Below are 21,056 nucleotides of genomic sequence, written 5' to 3' on the forward strand. Positions count from 1 at the left end.
TTTTCTGAGAGAAAGGCAGTTCATCCCCATTCAGTATTCCTATATACAGTTAAATTTTATGTGAGGGATAATCATCCCTTCCTATCTCAGCTACATTAGTCTTTTCCTGTATACCAACTTACAATCAATGTAAGTTTGGGATATAATACAAGTTTAAAGCTTGCTGCTAAAATATTCTTGCATCATAGGTGTACAGAAAACATCTCAGGCTGGTGTGTGTGGCTACATGTCCCCACACTACATTGTCCATTGGTGCCCAGTTTGTACTTTGCAAGCAGTGCCAGCCAGTGCTGAGCCTCTATTCCACTGGCTGCTGTATTTTCAAGTACAGCTCCGGGGTACCTTTGATGACCACAAACACAAGTGCATTCATGTCTCATTCAAGCCTAATAGCACTCAAGATGCCCAAAAATCAAGTTAATTATATGGTGCACAAGATGCTCAATACTGCCTTCCACTCTCGGGACACAGTCCCAGTATTCTACACCAACCAGTGAAAGCCTCTTTAAATATGTCTTCTTTAATACAAGTAAAGCAGCTCTGTATCAGATCTCTCTATATACATAATCTCTTTTTTTTTTTTTTTTTTTTTTTTGAAAAAATCCAAAATACCTCTATATACATAATCTCTTTTTTTTTGTCTGAACAAATCCAAAATCCCTCTGGTTTTGAACATTTATTAGGCTTTAGCACAGAGGTCACCCACAGAGGTCACCCACAGGCAGCAGGGAGAGCCCCTCGCCCTCAGCCCTGCTGCAGGTGAAGCCCCAGGGGCGCACAGGGAGCGCTGACAACGGGGACGTGGGAGTGAGGTGGGAATGAGACAAGGGGAGCCTCCGCTTGCTGCTGCCACAGCATCACACAGGAGGTGTCGCTGGAGTCTGGCTCTGCCGCCCGAGGCTGAGGTGTCCCCTGAGCGTGTCCCGGTGCAATGGGGACACAGCACGCGAGGACACAGCCCGTGTGTCCCGAGCCTCCAGCCTTGGGCTGCGGCGACACCTCCCGGGAGCTGAGGGCACAGGAGCAGCACCCACTGCTCCACTGCCCTGGCTCTTGTCCGAGCCACCATTTAGAGATAGCCTTTTGATTTTTAACACGGGGTCCAGAAACTTTTCCTATTTGACATTTGTGATGTTCATTCCTCAGAGAAGCAGCCCTTTGTTTTATTACCAGGAAAACTTCTGATCTTGCACAAAAAACCGGTATTAAGCTTGTAGGAGACAAGATTCTAAGTTCTCTTCTATAGAAGGTACCTGGAATTTAACTGCTAAGTGGGTGAAAAATGCTTGAACAGTGGTAGTTAAGAGCCCTTTTTGCTTCTTAACCCAGTCAAAGGCCGAGAACATTTGCCTGTATGGACAAACGCTGGCGCTGGAATTGGATCATAGGGATCAATAAGTACCTGCACGCACTAGGAAAATTGTTATGCCCCAGTTCAGCCCAAAGACTCCCAAATTATACAAAGCCTTTGTTCCGTTTATGACCTTTGAAAGGTGATCTGTGTGATGGAGGACTCTCTTTGGGAATCCTTTGGTAAGTCGGTTGTGGTGTGACTGGGTAAATCATTCCCACACCAGCCCCTGTGCAGGTTCCTGTCAGTGGTGTCTGTCACACTCCAGAGAGTACTGAGAATTTAAAACTCCTGTCAAAGCAGAAGCTTCCAAAATCTGAGCAGCGGGGAAGAACACAAAATGTCCTTATCTTCCTGCTGGTGACTTGGGCTCTCTTAGTAAAACCAAATGCCCTCTGTAGTTCCACACACCCCAGTGGGATGCCAGTCCTTTACCAGGGGAACAGCCTGGTCACCCCAGGACAGAAGCCTCACAGTCCTAGCTGGCTCTTTGGGTGAATTCCAGTGTTTGTACACCAACATAGCTCTAAGGAGGCACAAGTATCCTGCTAAGCTCCCTTTGTAAGCAAAACCTGGGATTTCACACAGGCTCAAGTTATGGGGAAACTGGCTACTGAGAACAAGAAACAGGACTGACTTCTTCATGTCACTGCAGAGACCCCTCCTGTCAGCTCAGTCACATCCTGTCTCCTGAGCATGTTTCATTCAGGAAAGAATGGTTCTTGCTACACTTCAGAAACAAATGCATAGTGGTATCATTATATTCAGACATAAAAAAGCAGACTAAATCATCTGAGTTCAAGCTGAAGTGGGACTTTAAAGTGTTCTGCCAACTTGGATACTTGCTGTCAGTTGCTGTGCAGCGGGCAGTGGGACAGGACACTATCTAAGCACTCTCACTACCTTTTCCCCAGAAATGAGTGCTAGAGTTGTAACAGCAAGAGTGTTCCTAGATGCTTGTTTTTCAGTCTCAGCTCTTGGCCATAAGGGGTTTTTTTTTCCCCTCCCTAACAGAATGGCACAGTCTTCAGCCTCCTCCCCTGGTTCCCATCTTCTTTGGAAAATAAACAGCTCTGATTGTTGTGCACTTGAGATTATGAAAACATCAAGTCCATTAGTATTTGGCAAAGTGCTCTCTCATTTCCTTCTGATGTAATAATTGAGAGAGAGGGAGCGGAGACGGCAAAGATAGCACAAGGCACAAGTTAATGACCTTCTCGCATGTATGTGTGGGCTCTTTGAGAGGGAGCCTTTTCCAAGCCCCATCTCGCCTCCACTCATACTGTTTCAGCTGAAACACTGCTTCAATGTGGCTTTTATTATTTGATCTGATGTCCCTTGGCCAGCCTTCAGAGGCAGCTAAATGGCAGGCAGGTGTGGGGGGCTAAGAGACAAAAAGCAAATGGAGCTAATGCTTCAGCAGCCCTGCTGCACGCAGGCCCTCGGCTCCAGCCCCCCAGGCAAATGCCACTGGTGCCCAGTTCCTCTTGCTTTGGTTTCACTTACACATTTAGGGGGGGAATGCATCCTCCTTCGCTCTCTGAGGGAGATTCTTTGGAAGGCTGAAGGCCTGATAAAAATCAGGAGGTGGGTGGAATGGCTGAGTGTAGAAAGGGATCAGCTGTAGGAAGAAAATTAACTGAGGTCAGTGGTTGCTACTCTGTAAGTGTTGGACTGGCCACCCACTTATTTGATTGCCAAATTTGTGGCTTCACTTTGGGTGCCTAGAGCCAATTTAAAGTGGGATAAATTCCACAGAAGGGTAGTGGAATTTATCCATGTCCATAGTGTTTCCTGCTGGCTTTCTCAAGACTTTATAGTCTTTTGAAGTGCTTCTAGAAGCCTCCAGAGATGTGTAGTTTTCCACATTAGCTTAACTGGAACCTAAGCAAAAAATCTCATCTCATTTTAAAAAATAATCTGAATTTGACAGCTGAATTTTTAGATTAATAAAAGAAAATAAAGATTAGCCTTTGCCAAGTGGTCCCCTTTGAGGGCCCCGCCTTGAAGTGACAATTCCCTGGGCTACCTGAGCCAAAAGGTGATAATATGGATATTGCTCTTCCTCTACGACATTGAAGCCCAATCCCTCCCTGTTCCAGGTGTCCCTGCTGCCACTGGATTCACATAGTCAGCACCCTAGAAAGAGGAAGCATGTGAAGAATCACAAGTGGATTTCAGTAGGGTACTCCATGCAGCCAAAGGCTTCTGTCAAGGAATGAGTGGAGCTCTGAACAACCTGGTCTAGTGGAAGGTTCCCTGCCCATGGCAGGGGGATGGAACTGGAGGATCTTTAAGATCCCTTCCAACCCAGGCCATTCTGTGATAAAGGATTACTGATTTTTGTGTAGGATTGACAGCACTGCCAGAAGGCAATTCCACACTTCCTGGTGCCTAGAGAAGGAGTCCTTCCCCTTTCTCCCCAGGTAAGGGCACTGCCAGAAGGCAATTGTTCCACACTTCCTGGTGCCTAGAGGAGTCCTTCCCCTTTCTCCCCAGGTAAGGGTATCCACCTCTTCCCTCTGGACCTGAAAATGTTGCAGTGGGAGAGTTAAGCAAGTTAGTTTGATGTAATCCAAGTCTCGGCAGGTTTGATCTGGCCCCTGTTTGCCACCACAGCACCCTGGACTTACATGTTCCAAGGCAAACCATGTGTTCTTTGTGCAGCAGCATTGGAAGATTGCTGGGGAGGATAAAAGTTTTACCATCTTTTCACCTCCCATTCAAAAAGGAACTGACAAATGGATTATAGAATTGATCTGTACCAGAAGACACATTATTTTTAAAAGGTCCTTTAGAATGTCCCCCAGCTGGTTTCAGGGCTGTGTAACTGTCCTTCCCTGCCAATCTAATACACCTTTATATTTTCTCATTAAAAATTTCATATCAGAAAAATGCTCTTTTCCAGAACTAGCTGCAAGGATAGCTGTTTCCTTCCTCCCTGTACATTTCCTTCCCTCATATTTTATACATGCAAAGGCATATGCATTCTTACTCCTTTCTGCCATCCTTACATGGCTGCAGTTCTGATTTCATTGATTGCACACACCGGTGTCTGCAGAGCTACCTTAAGTAAGTTGAAGCCGTTGGGAATTCAAGGTGAATACATTTTTCTCCTTCAGATGCGTTGTTTTAGTTAAAAGCCATTGCGGCTGCTCCATAACAAAACCAGACACGCTGGGCCCCCATTGTCCGGCTCTTGGCCAAGGCAGCATGTATGGATTAAGTGATGAATTGCAAAAAGGGCCTAAAAGCCAAGCTGTAACTTCACAAAAAGGCCATTAAAGGTGAGCACTGTCAGTGAAGTGCCCATTCAGAAGGGCTTTTATGACCCTCGGTGTTCCAGAGACACTCTGGAGCTACAAATGGTTCAGGCTCCCAGACTTTCTGCCCAAGTGACATCCTCAGCCGAACCTGGCTGCGAGAGCTGCTCCTTGCAGGAATGGGAGTGGGACACTGGCACTATCTACACCCAGCAGGTGAGGAAAAGCAACACCTTAGTCCTGCTCAGACATAAGAAGTCATGAATTTAACCTCAAGGTGAAAAAAATGGGGATTAAAAAAATGAACAGAATATGAAAGCACACTCTTTTGGGGCTACTTTTACCTCTTAAACTTCACTCTCATTCTGCATAAAATGTAATTTTGTCTCTTTTTATACATTCCTTCATATGGTTTTCTGTGTATTTATAAAGCATCATAATTTCAATTATTGACACTTCTTTAAGCACGTCTTAGAATTTTGTACAGAGTGGAGGGGTCTACATAGCTTAGGTGACAGAAAATAGCTCACCTGTGGACTGTGCTGTGCACATCCTTTAGTGGCATAAAACTGCTAGTGGTAAATTGTGCCTGAGCTCCTTTACACTCCATATTAGTCTCTAAAAGATGAAGGAAGATGAATTAAACCTGAACCTGATTGTTTCTATCAAGCTTTAAAAACACAGTTCATAGAGCAGCAGATTCATTGCAAATATTTTGATTGTTCTCTGAAAGAAAAACATTCAACTTTCTTCTTCGTAGGGGAACTGAGAGGAGTGGTTTGTTGACTTCTTTGTGGTGCTTTGAAATCTGAAATTCACTGCACTTGTGAAATGTTGGATGATGGTTTGAAATAATTTCAACTCAAAGCAAGTAAATCTACCCAGGCTGGAGCATTTGCTACCTCATAGAGCCGAAGTGAGGAGTCATTTCTCACCTGGAATCCACAGCTGAGAGGTGTTTTGGGGCAACTGCAGTTTAGCTTGACCTATATTCAGCTCTTGGCTGAGTTTAGTGCTTCAGACAAGACAAGTTGAGGGCATTCCTTTCTCCACAGCAGCAGCTGCTTTTCTCATACTGCTTTTCTGAGATCTGAGCTGTCTTTGCTGAGATCTCCTTATCTGGACCTGCACTGGCCCTTAAACCCTAGGTTCCTGCTTTGGTCCAGTTGTAATGCTGAGCCGAGATCAGCCCTCTCTCTTTCCTTGGCTAAGAGCTGAGGCTGGAAGCAGCTGGGTGAACTTTTACCAGTTTGGTTGCAGTTATTTGCTGTGATGCTGCTGCTCCTCCATCAGCAGCTCCCTCCCCAGCACCCAGCCAGACACAGGCTCTGCTCAGCCCCGAGGAAACAGCTCCCCTGGCAGCGTGCCTGTGTTTGGGGCTTCACTCTGACATGTCATAGCCTCACACATTGCTGGGGAGGTGTTGGAAAGGCACCACAGCCTCTCTCTGAGCGGTGCTCTTTAAACTTTCTACTGATTAGGGGCCTTTTAGCACTCAGCTGGCTTTTCCTAATGGATTTTGCCTTTTCATTGAGACTATTTTTTTTGCAGGCGTTGCCAAAGTAAACAGTCACGGATGGCTATTTGGAAAGCAAGGGAGAGAAGAAAGGGACACAGAGTCAGGACTGGTCCAAATGTGTCCAGACAAGCACTACACATCAGCTGATATGTGTTGGGGGCCAAGTGCTGCCAGAGTTAAAATTTCTGGGAAAAGGAGTCCATTTGTTGAGAGACAGGCACAAGAGATAGAATTGCAAGGTCTTCTCTTGGATCAAAGATGCCATGCCTGAATTCTTGAGCCTTTAGGGGGAGCAGGGTGTGAGCTTGGCATTAATCAGCCCCCTTCTGATTTATTTCATGACATAAATCAGCCCCCTTCTGATTTATTTTATTTATTTATTTTAAGTCTTGAAGTCAGAGGAGGTGTTTGAGTAATTCCAAGCTTACAGAGTTCAAGCATATCAATCCTTCACTTCTCTGAAGCAGATAATTTAGCCTTCAGCCAGCTCCCTGTGTGGGAACCTATCAGGCAGTGTCTTAAATGAAACTCCCTTCCTCCGCGCTGTGCTGGTCCATGGATATCACACATCTCTGCAGAAGTTCAGAATTTGGTCCAGGCCAACAAAGAAAACTGTCCCCAGCTGGATCAGTGTGCCTGGTAACTTTTGTGTGGGCCCTGGATGCACTGCAGAAGTGTTTTAGGGATGTAATGTATTTATAACCTGCATTTTTTATCAGGCTCTGAAAAGAGTTCTAAAGTTCCTTCTCTGATGCCTTGACACAAAGTACAAGAGGACAAAGCAGACCTTTTGTGTAGGAATATCTTCTTTCCCTGTCCCATCTCCACACTGATTTGCTCCTTAGTTCAGCCAGCTGCTGAATGTCTGTTCTTCTTCCTTCTCAGATTAACTACAAGAACTCAGACTTTTTGCCTTCATCTGGGACTTGTTCCTTGCTGGGAGCTTCATCTTATAAAGCAGTGAGGGTTCACCTGGCTCCTTCTGGTCAGATGAGCATAATTCATGGACAGAGCTTGGGCTACTGACAGCTAGACCTGGTCAGTTGTCTCAAGTGCTTAAGACTCCTGCAGCCTCCTCTCCCCACAGCAGAGTCACCAGAATGTCCAGGGGCAGGCTCTCATGTGACTTTGATCCATGCCAGGGATGGATTCCAGATGGATACTTCCCCAGAGCTGGCCTACAGGCATGTTTCACACAGCATTGATGGGGTGTTAACGATGCTAAAATTTCAGCCAAGCTCCTCAGACATGCTGGGTTGGGAATGAGGAGAGGAGTTCTTTAATAAAAACCTGATGTAGACCCGGGGCTTTTACCTGTAGCACAGCCAGAGGAGCCATCAGAGCACCTGGAAGAGGGAAGTGAAGGTGCAGCCCCTCCGTGTTACCAACTTACTGAAGCACCAGTGATCTCGGCATTTCCCAAGCCTCTGGCTGGAACTGGGCCTGGGATGAAGCCATTTTTTGGAAGTTGCCAGGTGGTGTGCAAGCGGTGGCTTGACCCTGTGGGGTCTGGAGGGGATTTGCCTCTGGGAGCTGTGAGGTGGCCCAGGGCGAAGGGAGCTGAGGGAAGGATCAGGCACGTCCCCACGGAGCTGTGGCTGCACTCCTGCCTCCAGCTCCCCACAGGGCCTGCAGTGCTCTGGGACACACACAGAGCTCAGAGCAGTCCTGGGAAGGGGCTCAGGGTCTGCTCTCCCCTGCCCTCAAGTCCTGCCTGATTCCTGGGGTGGGGACATGCCACAGGCAGAATGGAGCTGAGCCAGTGGGCTGGGCTTGGGCTGCCTGAGTGGCATTACCACACACCTGCTGGGGTCATTTTGGCTCAGACATCACACTTCTTTTTTCCCGAAGTGAATGCTCCTGATCTATATCCTAGTTTAGAGGCCATTCCACATCTGTGCCTTTGGCTTAATGTTTTAGGTTTTGTGTGTGTGTGTCTTGTTATTAATTACTTCTGGTATTTTATTGGCCAGTTCCACAACATTCTGGGATCTTTCTGTAGGTCTTTGCAGAAGGCTGTAGTTTTTGTTGTCCTAAATAATTTTATATGATCTTAACTAAAGTTTGCAAACTAATGCTCTGCATTCTGCTGCCTGAGAGCCTTAAAATGAACCAGAACTCCAGTGAACCAGTGGCATTGATTGTTACACCTCAAGGAGTAGCAAAGCCAACAGTTTGTCCAAAATCCCACATGTGTTGGGGAGCTTTAGAGTTTTGATCTTTCCTCTCCTCTCAATCCCTTTAGCGTGCCTTCCTTTCTTGCTTAAATTAAATCTGGAGCTGTTCTTCTGATTAACTGCACCCTTAATAACTGCAAAGCCATTGCTCAGGAGGCTGAATGGGTGGGCAGTAGTTGCACAGAAACTTAGAACAGCAGTTCCATTCCATGAGTGCTGGCCTCAGGCACTCTGAGGTTATGCATTAACACTGAGTGCCAGTGCCCCTCACCTGCACAGGCACCCTGGGCTGCCATCTCCAAGTCTCCAAAGGAACAGAGAACTGGGGTGGAGGAGCCCACACCAGAATGCTGCACATGGAGCAGAGGTCACCCCAAATACCCCTCCCTGATTAGGAATCTGTAGACTATAGCAAAGGATTTGTGCTTCCCTAACAGACAGGGACTCATCCAAGTCACCTAAATAACAAAAGCAGAGAGATTCTGAGAAAATAAGCAAAACATCCTCTCGACTTCTGACTGAATATGTTTAGGGAGGGAAGGTTATGTTTGTGGAAAGGGATTCTCATTTGTGTGGGATATTTGTTTTAAATAAAAGTAACATTTCACTAGTGAAAGGGCCCAACATCAAGAAACAAGTTAGCAACATAAAGTGCAAAGAGAAGGGCAAACCAGTAATGATGAAAGGAATCCCCAAGCAAAGGAGGGGTGTCCTCTGTCCTTCTGTTGTCATAAAAGCAACAGGGCCCTTGCTGGCACGAGTTGTTTTCCACTTAGGCTCTCCCTGTTGTTTGCAGCTCAAGTCACCCTGAGACCAGGCTTGGGCCCATGCAGGTCCTTTTCTGTCCCCTGCCTGTCCCTGGGCACTGAGGCAGTGCAGCAGTGTGTGCCATGGCAGCATGGGGCACTGCAGTGTGTGCCATTGCAGTGTGTGCCATTGCAGTGTGTGCCATGGCAGCATGGGGCACTGCAGTGTGTGCCATGGCAGTGTGTGCCATGGCAGCAGAACCCTTCCCCACACACCGCAGCTTAAGAGGGGGAAAGAAATCCAAGGGCAATTACTTGGAAGTGAAATGCTGCTGAAGCCAGGAGCCAGGGAGCTGCTCACAGCACCGTTCTTTTAGCACTTCCATGGGCCATTACCCTGCTGGGATTAAGAGCCCCTGCCCTGCCATGCGCACCCTGCCCCATCACCTGCCTCTCCTGGCCTGTCTTTTCCCCAGGCACTAATGAAATTACCACCGAGACTGATTACAAGTGGGGTGGAGCACTTTGACCAATGAACCCACACCTGCTCGCGTGGTTGACCTTTAATGATCCAGCTCTGAAGCTCTGCAGTTTAATTTGGTTTTTTAAAGCCTGGTTTAGGGAGAAGCTGGAGTTTCATTTGCCATCAAAACATGACCCCTGCTGGAGGACCAAGGATGTGACTTTCAGTTCTTCATGTGGACAGCCCCACACAGAGAATGGCACAGATGTGATTAATGTGATATGATACAGCTGTCACTGGCTACAGGAAATCACAGACAACTAAAAAAAGGTTGGCTTAAAAAGACTTCTTATTCACCCAACTGCAAAGGTAAAAAAGTTTTTCTGGGTATTGTTTTTTGGTTGGTTGGTTGGTTGGTTGTGGTTTTGGTTTTATTTTTAGGGTTTTTTTTCATGCATGGGATTGTGTTTTACAGAATTGCAGGAACCAGTGAGCTTTTCCTGCAGGGCTCTGTGTATGTGTAATCTTTTTTTAATGGGGGTTCTGGATATCAAATCTTCTGGCAGAAAGTTCTCCAAACACTCGTAGTAGCAGCAGTGCATTTGAGGATGTAGTTTGTTCCTAGATTTATACCAGCCTGACATTTTCCCAATGGCAAAATATTTAAATAAAAACAAAGAGTGTCAGGCTGGTAGGAGTTTTTTAAACATATGTCTAATTTAGTGTGTAAGAAAAATAAATTCCGCTTGTGAGGGCCCTGGGCCTGCCCTGGTTGCCACGTGGGCTGCAGCAGCTCCCTGCTGGCCTGGCTGTGTCTTTTAAAAGGGCCCAGCTGGAGTGAGCATCACTGCCTGGGGAGCAGCTGATGTTGCTGGGTAGATGACAGAGGTCCTGCAGGGACAGGTACTGCTGAAATGAAACATCTGACCAACAGGAAAAGGTGCGTGTGCTGCGGGAAGGAGCCCACATTCCTGGGATGTGAAGGTAGAGGAGGTGGCTGGGTACCGGGGTTGGCTAAGAGCTGAAAGCTTTGGGGAGCAGAGGAGGTGTCAACAGCAGAGGCTGCTGTAGTGTCCTCAGAGCCACATGAGAGTGGCCATGGAGTGGCACCAGACCCTGTGGAGCAGCCAGAAAATTCCAACAGGTGTTGCAGGACCACAAAACGTGTTCCTGTAGACAGAGTCCCCAGCAGTGCCATGTCCTGCTGGTTTGCTGCAAAGGGGCCCTTGTGCTAAGCTGGTGTTTAACCATGATTCTGAGAGGTTTCAGTAAGTAGCTCTTACAGGGAAAGCTGATGTTTATCAGATAAAGGAGCTGTGTGGTTTGAGCTGTACTGGAGATGTGTGTCCATGGTTGCAGTGGCTGACAGGGCCTGGTGTGGGAGAACAGGAGCTGCTCATCCAGCATGGCTCAGACTGGAGCCTGCCCTGCCTGGAGCAGAGCTCCTGTGAGATCCCAGCACTGACAGCTCAGGGCAGCCTGAATGCCCAGCTGGCCTCACACAGACACTGGGGCTGTCTTCTTCCAGGCCTCTGCAGAGTATTTCAGGTTGCCAACAGCCCTGAGGTTTCCACATCCCGTGGGATGTGCTGTGGGATCACTCCTTTGATACCTGGAAGGGGAACAGCCAGTGAAGCACAAACCAGCAGTGCCACATCAACTTTTGTCCAAGGGTTAAGGTTCAGGGTCAAAATAGGGAAGTGGAAGCTGCATCATTTTATAAATCCTGCTTTGTTGTCCAAGACCAAAGCCTTCCTGTTTGGGGATGCAGGGCTGTTCCACTTCCACTGTAAATGGCGAGAGACTGCCCATAAACCTCATGTTTACTTCACTATTTCTGATGCTTTCTACATGTGCTGAAACAGCTTTCAGGTGGCCAGGACATTTTGTCAAAAATAGAGATGGCAGTTGGGAAAGGAAAACTAGTTTAATGTCAGCCTAATCTAAAAAGGCATTTTCTTTACTGGAGTTAAAGAGCTGAGTCCATCACCACAGTGTTGCACACATTTGTTGTAGATATGCCATTATTGTTACAAATGAACTGAGGTTTCAGTTTTTTCATTCAGGTTTTCCTTACAGGCCTCATGGAACGGAATATTGAATTGGTAGGTTTTGTCTATGAAGCCAGAGAATTAGACACAAAGTAATCTTCATGTCACAAATACTGCTTTGCAGTAATTCCAGGTACTTGCAGCTCTCACAGGAAAAGACCAAAATGTAACTGTTCTGTACAAACTTGGATAGGGTAATTGAACTGTGTCATTTAGCACCATAATTTACAGTAGTACAGTGAAGTAAAATATACAAGCTTGAAAGTTTTTTTAAAAAAGGGTAAAATCTTAGGGCCTATTTTTGTAACTATCTGAATTCAGAACTAAGATGCACCAAAATTCAAGTGGACATTAACATGTACTGAAGAAATGCCAAATGGCCATTAAAGAGGCATGGAAAGGCATGGCAGTTCCTCCATCCAGTCACTGGAGATGTCATGGGATGCTCATGTGGGCTCCAGCTATCATGGAAAATGAGCTCTTTTAGGATACTTTTTTGAGGGAGTGATCCATAGAGATCAGCTGTGAGATCCTTGGAGTCTGTAGAAACTCCCCCATCCCCTTTTGCCAGCCAGCACTGCTGCACCAGGGGCTGTCCCTGCAGCTGGGGTGGCACAGCTGGCTCCAACTCCCCCCCATCCTGGGATGTCACAGCTGTTCTGTTCATTAAATATCATTTTTGGCACTTCTGTGTTTGGGAATGACTCTGCTAATCCCAGAGTCTCGCTCTGAAGAGACCTCCTGGGGTCCAACCCAGCCCTGCACACAGCAGTTACACTTGGCACAGAATTCACAATTGGAATCTCAGAGTATCCTGGGCTGGGAGGGACCCACAAGGATCACGGGGTGCAGCTCCTGTGGGCTGGGGATCTGCAGCTCCTCTGGGAAGCCTGAGGCCATGGCTCTGGCCCTTCCTGCAGGGCTGTCCTGCAGCCACCACTGCCCTGTCCCCACCCCTGCGCAGGGACAGGGGCCAGGCCTGACCTGCCCTGAGCTCCTGCTGAGACTCACCTGCTGCTCACGGAGAAGTTCATCCATCCCTGGTGGACCCCTGGGCTGGAGCTGCCCATGGAAAGCAGCCACTGCTCCCGAGGCACTGGATCATCCCAGGCTGCTCCCACCCACCCCTGGCAGGATTGTCCATCCTCGGCATCAGTGACACCCACTGTCCCCTCACAACAGCCATGTTTGAGACATTTCATTCCTGTTCCATTCACAGCTCTGCATCTGCACCTTGCAATTCCTTCCCTGGGAATGCCAAAACTCGGAGCTCAATGCAAGAATAAAACTGCACCAACAGTTTCAGTAATTCAATAATTTATTCATCTAAAAAAGTGTGTAAAAGTATATAGCTCTCATCCACAAGGTATATATGAATGACATTTAAAATGGAGGTCTTTTATTATTATTGTTTCTTTTTATCAAAGTCTTTTTTAGTGTATTGTACCAGCGATATACTGTAGATTTAAAATGAACTTCACATTTTTTTTTGTTTTCTTTCAAATTGTCGGCTATATATAAAAGAAGCTCACTGCAAAATGCTCAGAGGAAAAAAAAAAAGAAAACAAAAAGAAATTCAGAACTCCCCAGAAATGTACAGCTTTTACATTTAAAAAAGGTTCTGAAATATACATACAAGCATGCTGGACATTCCCCACCCTCCCGCTCCCTTTAGCTCAAACAACTGTAATAATAATTCTGATTTAGGCATGATTTTCCAAAGTTAGAAATAAAAAAAAAATAATAATAACTTTCTTCACTCTGTAGGAAAGCCAGGGCTTGTACATTTCAGATTAATTCAGTAAAAAACTCACAAGTAAAATAATGCATATTTAAGAGAAATATTATACAGAACTTCTCACACTGAAGTACATAAGATTTTTCTTTAAAATCTATTGCCATTCATTTATTTTGCACAAAAACGTATAAATATGTCACCAGCTTCTCTTAACTTAAAAAAATTAAATAAAAGACACCAGATGAAAACTACTCCTTGCTGCCCTTTTTTAATTTTTAATTTTTGCTTAGAACCAGGTTTGTGGGGAAGAAACACCCCTGGATAAAAACGGCCCATTTAAAAACAATAAGCAAAATAATAATCCAAAGTTCAGATGAATCCTGGGAACAAATAACCCCCAAATGGTAAAAGATTACAAATGTCTACTTTACATTGTTTTCCTCCCCAAGTTAAATTTTTTTATACAAGTTTACAATCTTCATCTTTTTATGCTCTTCAAAAGGCCTTGAGAATTTTCTTTTCTGATTAAGAAAAAATAGTACTGCAATATTTTTAAAGTCAATTTTACACTGTACACATTAGATACAAATGGTTTGATATCAGATTTTTTTAACCTATACATTGCAAAGAGGACACCCACACAGAGGGGTGGAGCAGGGAAGGAAATAATCCATTTACAGGTTTCCTCTCCTGCCTTCACCTTCTCATTACACAAGCAATTCTTTTTTTTTTCTTTTATTATTTTATATAATTTGTTTTAAATGTTACATTATCTCAAGAAAAATACTTTTTAAAATCATAGAATTTAATTTTTTTTAACCAGAACATGAAAGTCTTTTGGAAGAACTCTAAACTTGGTAGTTTTTCTTCACAGCCAGGGGAGGGGTCACCCAGCCTGATGCAAGTGCCTGACCCTGGCCCCCTCCTGCTGCCCAGTGCACCCCCAGAAATGAGGGAATGGGGCTGGAATAGGAACCCCTGGGAGCCTGGAATGAAGGAGTCATAAAAATACTTCAATTAGCCATTAACCTTCCCAATGGCAATCATTTCACTAAACAAAGTAACTTTGCCACCACAGTGGTGTAACTTCAAGTACTAATTTAATGATATAATTTTTAAAAATTATTTCTTTGAAATAATATTCCTATAGTCAGAAAAAATACACCAGATTTGTGACTGATTTAGTGTAAACAAAAACCGTATTTTTGGATATGTACATGGACGAGTCTGCCCAGAATTCAAGGGCAACTTGGCTTTCAGTAAATACTTTTCTAGCATCACTAAATTTACTGGAAATATATTTCAATCATAGCTCTACAATAGAATAATTTGCCACTTTCCACTTGCCCTGAACTGGGCTTTAAAGTATTTTTTCCTCCCTACCTCCCTCTCACTCTTCTCCCTTAGGTAGTGTTATCCTTCATTAAACACTGGCCATTCCTTGCTTTAACCAGGCTAAACACAGGGGAGAATTCCTTCAAATAGAATATCTCCTTACCAGAACATGCTTTCCTTCCCAGACTTTGATTGTTATGAGCTTCTTTTGATTTCCAGGCCAGAAGAGTGAGAGGTCTGCAGATAAATAACCCTACAGTGGAACGGAGCTGGATTTTTAAGGTATTTCTACTGTTCCTGGTCCTTTATAATTTAATCCCTCCCCTCCCCAAACCTAAAAATAAATAAAGTATCTCCAGACCATTCATATCTACATGGACAGGTAACAAATGCATGCATTCATCCCAATCCACTCTGACAGGAACTCCAGGTAGACAGAAAACTCCAATATTTATACGAGACTACAACTGTGTGGTTTTGTGTTTGTGGTTTTTTCTTCCTGCAAAGTCCCAGTTTACGACGATCAAACAACGAAACACTTGAACTGGTCACTACAAGGTGGTTTTTACTTGGAGGGCTGACACTGCTCGTGGGTCTTTATCAGTTCCTAATGCAAAAAGATCCTGTAGTCTTCCTTAAAAAAATAAAATATTAAAAAAAATAATCACGCTGACCAGTAGTTACTGAGCCACCAAACTAACACTGGCTTGAGGTTACTCTGTGTTCACTGTTCTTGGATGTTCCCAGATTTTGGACTGAAGCTGCCAGAGATGTTAATGGGTAGTTTAGTTTTGAACACTGCAGAATTCACATGTGCTTTTGGAGGAACAGAAGCACAGCACAGGACTGGTCTGAAGAGAAGCAAACGGAGCTCTTTGCAGGTCGTGGCACGTTCCCGGGCAGAGGGGAGAAGCAGCCAGAAGAACAAGTGCTTGTGTGTCCTACAGGATGTTCATGATGGCGTTGTAGAGCTGGGTGAGCACCACGAAGTGCACGGGCAGGCAGGAGCTGCGGTCCTGCGTGGCCGGGTTACACGTGAGCCAGGACAGGGCGTTGTACTGCTCCAGCACGAACCTGCACAGCGAGGCAGACACATCACAGCCTGCCCAGGGCTGGGAATGGGCTCTCCTGGACCTACACCCCGACAGCTGCCAGTGTTGGCAAAGGAGGAACCTCACTGAAAAGCAGGAGGGTTTAGCTTTGCTATGTCTGAACTCTGCATGAAGGCTCTCCCAAACACAGAGATTCTAGACTCAGAGTGGTTCAAATGCCACTGCTGTCAAAGCCTTGGGGATTGAACACCTCTGCCTCTCTGAGCACCCTGCACCAGTATTTGCTCACACTGTTCCTGTGATCCTCTATCTAACTGCAATTTATCATCTTGTAACTTTTATCTGTTGCATCTCATCCTTTCCCTGTCCACTGCGTTCTCCTTTTACTTAATACCTGGGACACCTGTGAGAGCTCAGTCCTCCAAGAGGATGCAAATTCAGATTTTCTAGAATAGTACACCCCCAGTTTCCTTAGATTAGACATTCCTGTTCCTTACTGATGTTTGTTCACTGGGTATCCCACACTGTGTGCTCTCATCACACAGATCTGTGTCCAGTCCCCAAAGGTGGGATGGAGGCAAACAGGCCCCACACCATCCTGAACAATAAAACACACACCCTACATGCATTCAGGAACAGTGTCTCCTTTATACCTCAGTGCTAGCACAGTAGCATCAGAGAGTGCTTTTATCTCCTCCTACAAATCCCTTGGGTTTGGTGAGGTAAGATACTGAGTGGCACAGCTCAGATTAGATGCCAGGGGAACAGAGCAGTCTGGGTGGGGGGCAAACCATGATGTCCCCCTGGCAAGGCTGAGCTGTTCTGAGTTTGCTTGGCATCATTGTGCACAACAGAGGGAAACCCAGGGAATTCCCCCTCAAAGCCCTGCTCTGGCATCTTGGAGGAGGAAATGTCCCAAGACACATAGGGCACGGCAGGGCTAAAAAGTGCTGATAAGTAATTGTGATAGGTTGGAAAGGTTACTCTGAAACCTCTGAGCTCAGTCCCCAAATGTTTAGGGCAGAAATGAAAACCTAAAGGGTGTTACCTCAAGACATCTGATGTAGTTTTAGAGTCAAGGGGGTGAGGAACTCGCTGAGAATTTCTGGCAGGTAGAAGCTCGTCTGTCTGCGCTACAGAGATGTGGTGATGGAGAGAGGCCTGTGCAGAGGGAAAGAGCAAAAATTAACTCCCCATACAGCAGGTACTGCTAAAGATTCCCAAGAAACACCCATTGTGAATCACCTCAGGACAGTGTAGGAAGTTGGCAGCTCTGTGTTGAACCCCCCATGACCACGTGTATTTCCAAATTAATGGTAACAATTCTGAATAAACAGACTGGAGTTCTGCAGTTCTGGAGTAGGAGGTCTGAGGTTCCCTCTGACACCACAGACTCCAACTGCAGCTTTTACAGGCATGGAAATAGCAATGGATAATGAGTGCTCCATGTGGAGCATGACAGACCTTGAGGAAGAGGGGACACTGGTTCTGTGCCTGAGGACAGGAGGACCAGAACCACTGCGGGAGGTTCTCCGCTTTGGCAGTCGACACGAAGTACCCCAGAGCCAGAGGCTGCTGCTTCAGCTCCTCAGGGGCTTCTCTGGAGAGGAGACGTTCACCTTGGCTCTGCAAGACAGGGAAAAGGCAGCTCTGGGGGTGCTGTCAACACAGCCCACTCCTGCAATGGTGACTTCATTTGCTAATTACTGTCCTGTGACAAATGAGCCCTCCTTTAGTCAGTCAGGAATCTTAGTCAAAGTTACCCAGGCCCTGCCTTATTCCCCTGTAGTTGGGTTCTCCAGGCTTATGTTTCAGAAGCACTATAGATTCCCAAACAGCTGAGAGAGCAGTTCACTTCATCCATAAATGTCAACGGGTTAAGAAAAAAAGGCAAGATTCCACTGCACAGAAAGCAGCTCAATTACAAATCCCTCCCTCCCAATCCCTTCCAGTGGGTCTGGACAGGAATCCAAGGCAGGAAAAAAGCCTGGAGCAGGGGGCACTGGGAGCCCGGCACACGGGGCTGGTGCCCAGCCATCAATTATTGCCCTGACCCCAGGCCCACGGGGGGATGATCACACACTGCTGCTCTGCTAAAGCCAAACATTACACTGCAATTACCAGGCCTGGCTTAATGGTTAATGGGAATTACTTGGGTTCAGCTGGAAGGGGCTTGTCCAGGGCTCTGGGCTCAGGCCATGAACCTCCCAGGGCTGCTCCCAATGGATGCAGCTCCACTGAAAGCAAGCTCTGCACAGAAGTGGGACAGAATGCATTGCTGAGGGAACTGGGGAGAGAGAAAGTGAGGAGTTGTGGTTTATGTCTACAGGGTTTGGCAGCAGAATTTAGAAGTTTTCATTTGCCCACACACCAGTTTGGAATAACTGGGACAGCAACGTGCTGTTATCGAGCCTTTGATGGGAGAGTTGCACAATCCACACAAGGTGGTTGTGGGCTGAGCTTACAAAATACAGGATTAGTATTTCTGTGGCTGAGGCAGAAGGCATTTCTCCCTCACTGACTGTATTAAAGCTCCACTGAGGTATTTTGGCAGAGTTTGCAAGGGAAATACAGGTAGGACTTTCTACTTCCAGGGGTGAAACTACCACCATTTAGTCAGTCATGTTCAGGAGTTAGAATTCTGATCTGGAGACGTCTCACTGACCTCTCAAAAATGGTATAAAAGTTACCCTGTTTCTCTCATAAAATATTCTATTATTTAGTAAAGAAGTAATATACTGCTACTTCAAAGTTAATACTTCTAGAACAAAACTTCACAGAAACTTCAACCTAATTGTGATGGAAACCATTTTAAGAGAACAGCTCAGTCTTACATGATTAAATGTAGGAGTGAAAGAGTTCCATCAAACCTGATCCAAGCTAAGCCAATTCAAAAAAAAATAACATGAACTACCAAAAATAATTTGCATTTTAAGTAATCACTGATGTTGGAACTGACTTTATAAAAGCCACTTCAAACAAAAATAACTCCCAAGCGCTGTGTGCTCTGGGCTAAATATTCCTAAGAAAACAAGATCTGCATAACCATCCAGCACCTGCGGAGTTTCCATGGGCAGAGTTTCATCACTGGGAGAATTCTCTCCCTCCTGCCTCCCCTGAAATCCATGGGAACAGGGCTGTCACAGCTTCCCTTCTCTCCAAGACTTGTCACTTCATGCCAGAGACATTCCACAGGCTTTTCCAGGAAAGAATGGATGAGTGCAAATTAAATCTATGCAGGGTCATCAGCTATGGCTGTGCCACACAAAAATAGAGCTGCTCTCCTCCTGCTCTCTCCCCCTCAATTATCCACCAACAATTAACTTGGAGGGTGCAAACAGCCATTGCAGAGACACCTCCAGCAGTATTTAATCTTCCATTTTAACCTAATTTTTGCTTGCTGTTGAGCTAATTATGTGTCAGGATCTAAAGGAAAAAGATTTTGTTGGAGGATTTGGATCTTTCTTTGTATTTTATTTTAAGTGCTGTTTCCCATGGTGCTCCAGCCTTACCCTACTGTGATGGTAGTGAGATCCCACTCCAGTGCCAGATGGTGATCCAGGGGAAGGAACTGGGGAAGAATTTGGTGAAGAGTGAAGATTCCCTGTTATCAAAATTCTAATGTCATTGTCCATGTCATCTGGGAATGGAAGGTCAAACATGTCATCTGAAAAGGAAAAGAAAGGAAAATAATTTCCAATGTAAGATATTCTTTTCTCCAAATTTTTTTTATAATGTATTATTACCTTTCCCTTCAATTTATTGACTTTCCCTTTTTTCTTTTACTTACTCCCAAGATAGATGAAAGCAGAGATAATGATTTTAATGTTTAATCCCCCTTAGAACCTTTGACTGCAACCACACAGACATGAAAGGGAGACTTGGCAGGCAGCTATTGGGATAATGAAGTTTAGCAGTGGCCACAGAGTGAACAGAATTCCCATTGCAGCAACTCCATGAAATCCAGACTGAATTTTGTAACAGAACAACTGAGACCTCTGTGCAGCTGGTCACAGAGAACCCTAAAACTTGGAATCATCACACACAGCTGCAGTGCTGCTGCCACAGGTGCTGCTCCTCAGGCTCCAGAGCTGTACACCAGCTCCAGCCTCTGGGAACAGCCCTGGCAGCTCCAGGGAAACTGCCCCTGGAATCTGTGAGGACAGCAAGGCCTCCCTCACAGCAAGGGACTCGTGATTCTTTCAGATACTGCACCAGGATCCCCAACAAAGCAGCCTTCACATCCCACTTTCACCTCAGGAGTTCCACATAGCTCATTAGCATAATTGGCTGGATTAATTTGGTTTATGGGGGAGGGCTAAAGATACAAGGAAGATGTGTTTGCCTTATGCATTCCACTACTCATCATCTGCACACAGGTTACAATACTCTGAGTAAGTTATGGGAGAGAAGGATATGGCACCATCAACACAGAGCCAAAAATTACAGCATCACAATATGGTTTAGAGGGGCTTTTCTTATCCAGATTTCTCAGCAGGCGAAGAAATCCACGTGTATAATGACATTTAAAGTACATTTCAGTGGGTAGACAGATATAGTGGGAGCTGTCTGAATTAACTGCATTAATTAGAACTGTAACCAAATTTATACTAAAACACAAAGCCCTAAATAGAAGTCATGCATCCTACATATAATAAACAATAAATAACAATTTATCTTGAAAGAGATTAATTTACTCCATATAAAGTGGAAAAGTCTGTGTGTCCTGAACTAGTGTCACCTGAAACCCCAGTACTGAAACAGGCAGGTGGTTGTTTTCCTTCATCTCCCAAAGAGAACCTCTGGATTGCTGGAGCAATGTTATAACTGAAGTTTATTAACTTGTGTCCTACAGCCTCAGTAAACAAACCAGAGCTAATATCATGCTCTGCTTGGCCCCTAGAGCAGAAATGAGCTGGCTAATGGCAGCAGGAAGCAGCTTAATCATTAAGTAGAGCAGAGTTAAGAAAATTAAATTTAACACCATTTTGGAAAAGGCCATTCTTGTACCTGACTCTAATTAACATCTGCAGCACCAACGGGCAGGTTAATGCAGGTTAATGTTTGTCATGCTCGGGAGGGATCCCAGTGCCTCCTGGGACAGGGATTGAGAGGGGCAACTTTCCTTCAGAGGCCCTGGGACATTCCAGGAGGGACAGATCAAAGCCTTCAAAGCAGTAGCCTGCCTTCCTCTGCAGCCCAAGTGCCCTCCTCATTAATACAGCCACTGTACGTGTTTGTAGCTACTCTTGGTTTAAATTGCTTTGCACTCATTTAAAGGATTTGGGACAAAGCAGGAAAATGCTTATTTGAATATAAAGCATTAACCAGAGTCTTGCTGACTCAAACTGCAGGTTCAGT

At 45.5% G+C, this 21,056-nt stretch overlaps 1 protein-coding gene across 1 annotated transcript in view; it reads right to left on the reverse strand.

The window, feature by feature from the left end:
- Positions 1–12,870: 12,870 nt before the first annotated feature.
- MED13L (mediator complex subunit 13L) overlaps positions 12,871–21,056 on the reverse strand; it is a 92,486-nt gene continuing 84,300 nt past the window's right edge. Inside the window, exons 27-30 of the mRNA XM_039725798.1 lie at positions 19,208–19,362; positions 17,160–17,321; positions 16,744–16,856; positions 12,871–15,717 (exon numbers count right to left, since the gene is read on the reverse strand). Coding sequence (XP_039581732.1) covers positions 15,585–15,717; positions 16,744–16,856; positions 17,160–17,321; positions 19,208–19,362 — 563 coding nt within the window. The 3' untranslated portion in view covers positions 12,871–15,584. The remainder of the gene's footprint in view (positions 15,718–16,743; positions 16,857–17,159; positions 17,322–19,207; positions 19,363–21,056) is intronic.

This window comes from Passer montanus, unplaced genomic scaffold, assembly GCF_014805655.1.
Source record: "Passer montanus isolate IOZ18808 unplaced genomic scaffold, ASM1480565v1 scaffold57, whole genome shotgun sequence".
In the NCBI taxonomy this organism is placed as follows: domain Eukaryota; kingdom Metazoa; phylum Chordata; class Aves; order Passeriformes; family Passeridae; genus Passer; species Passer montanus.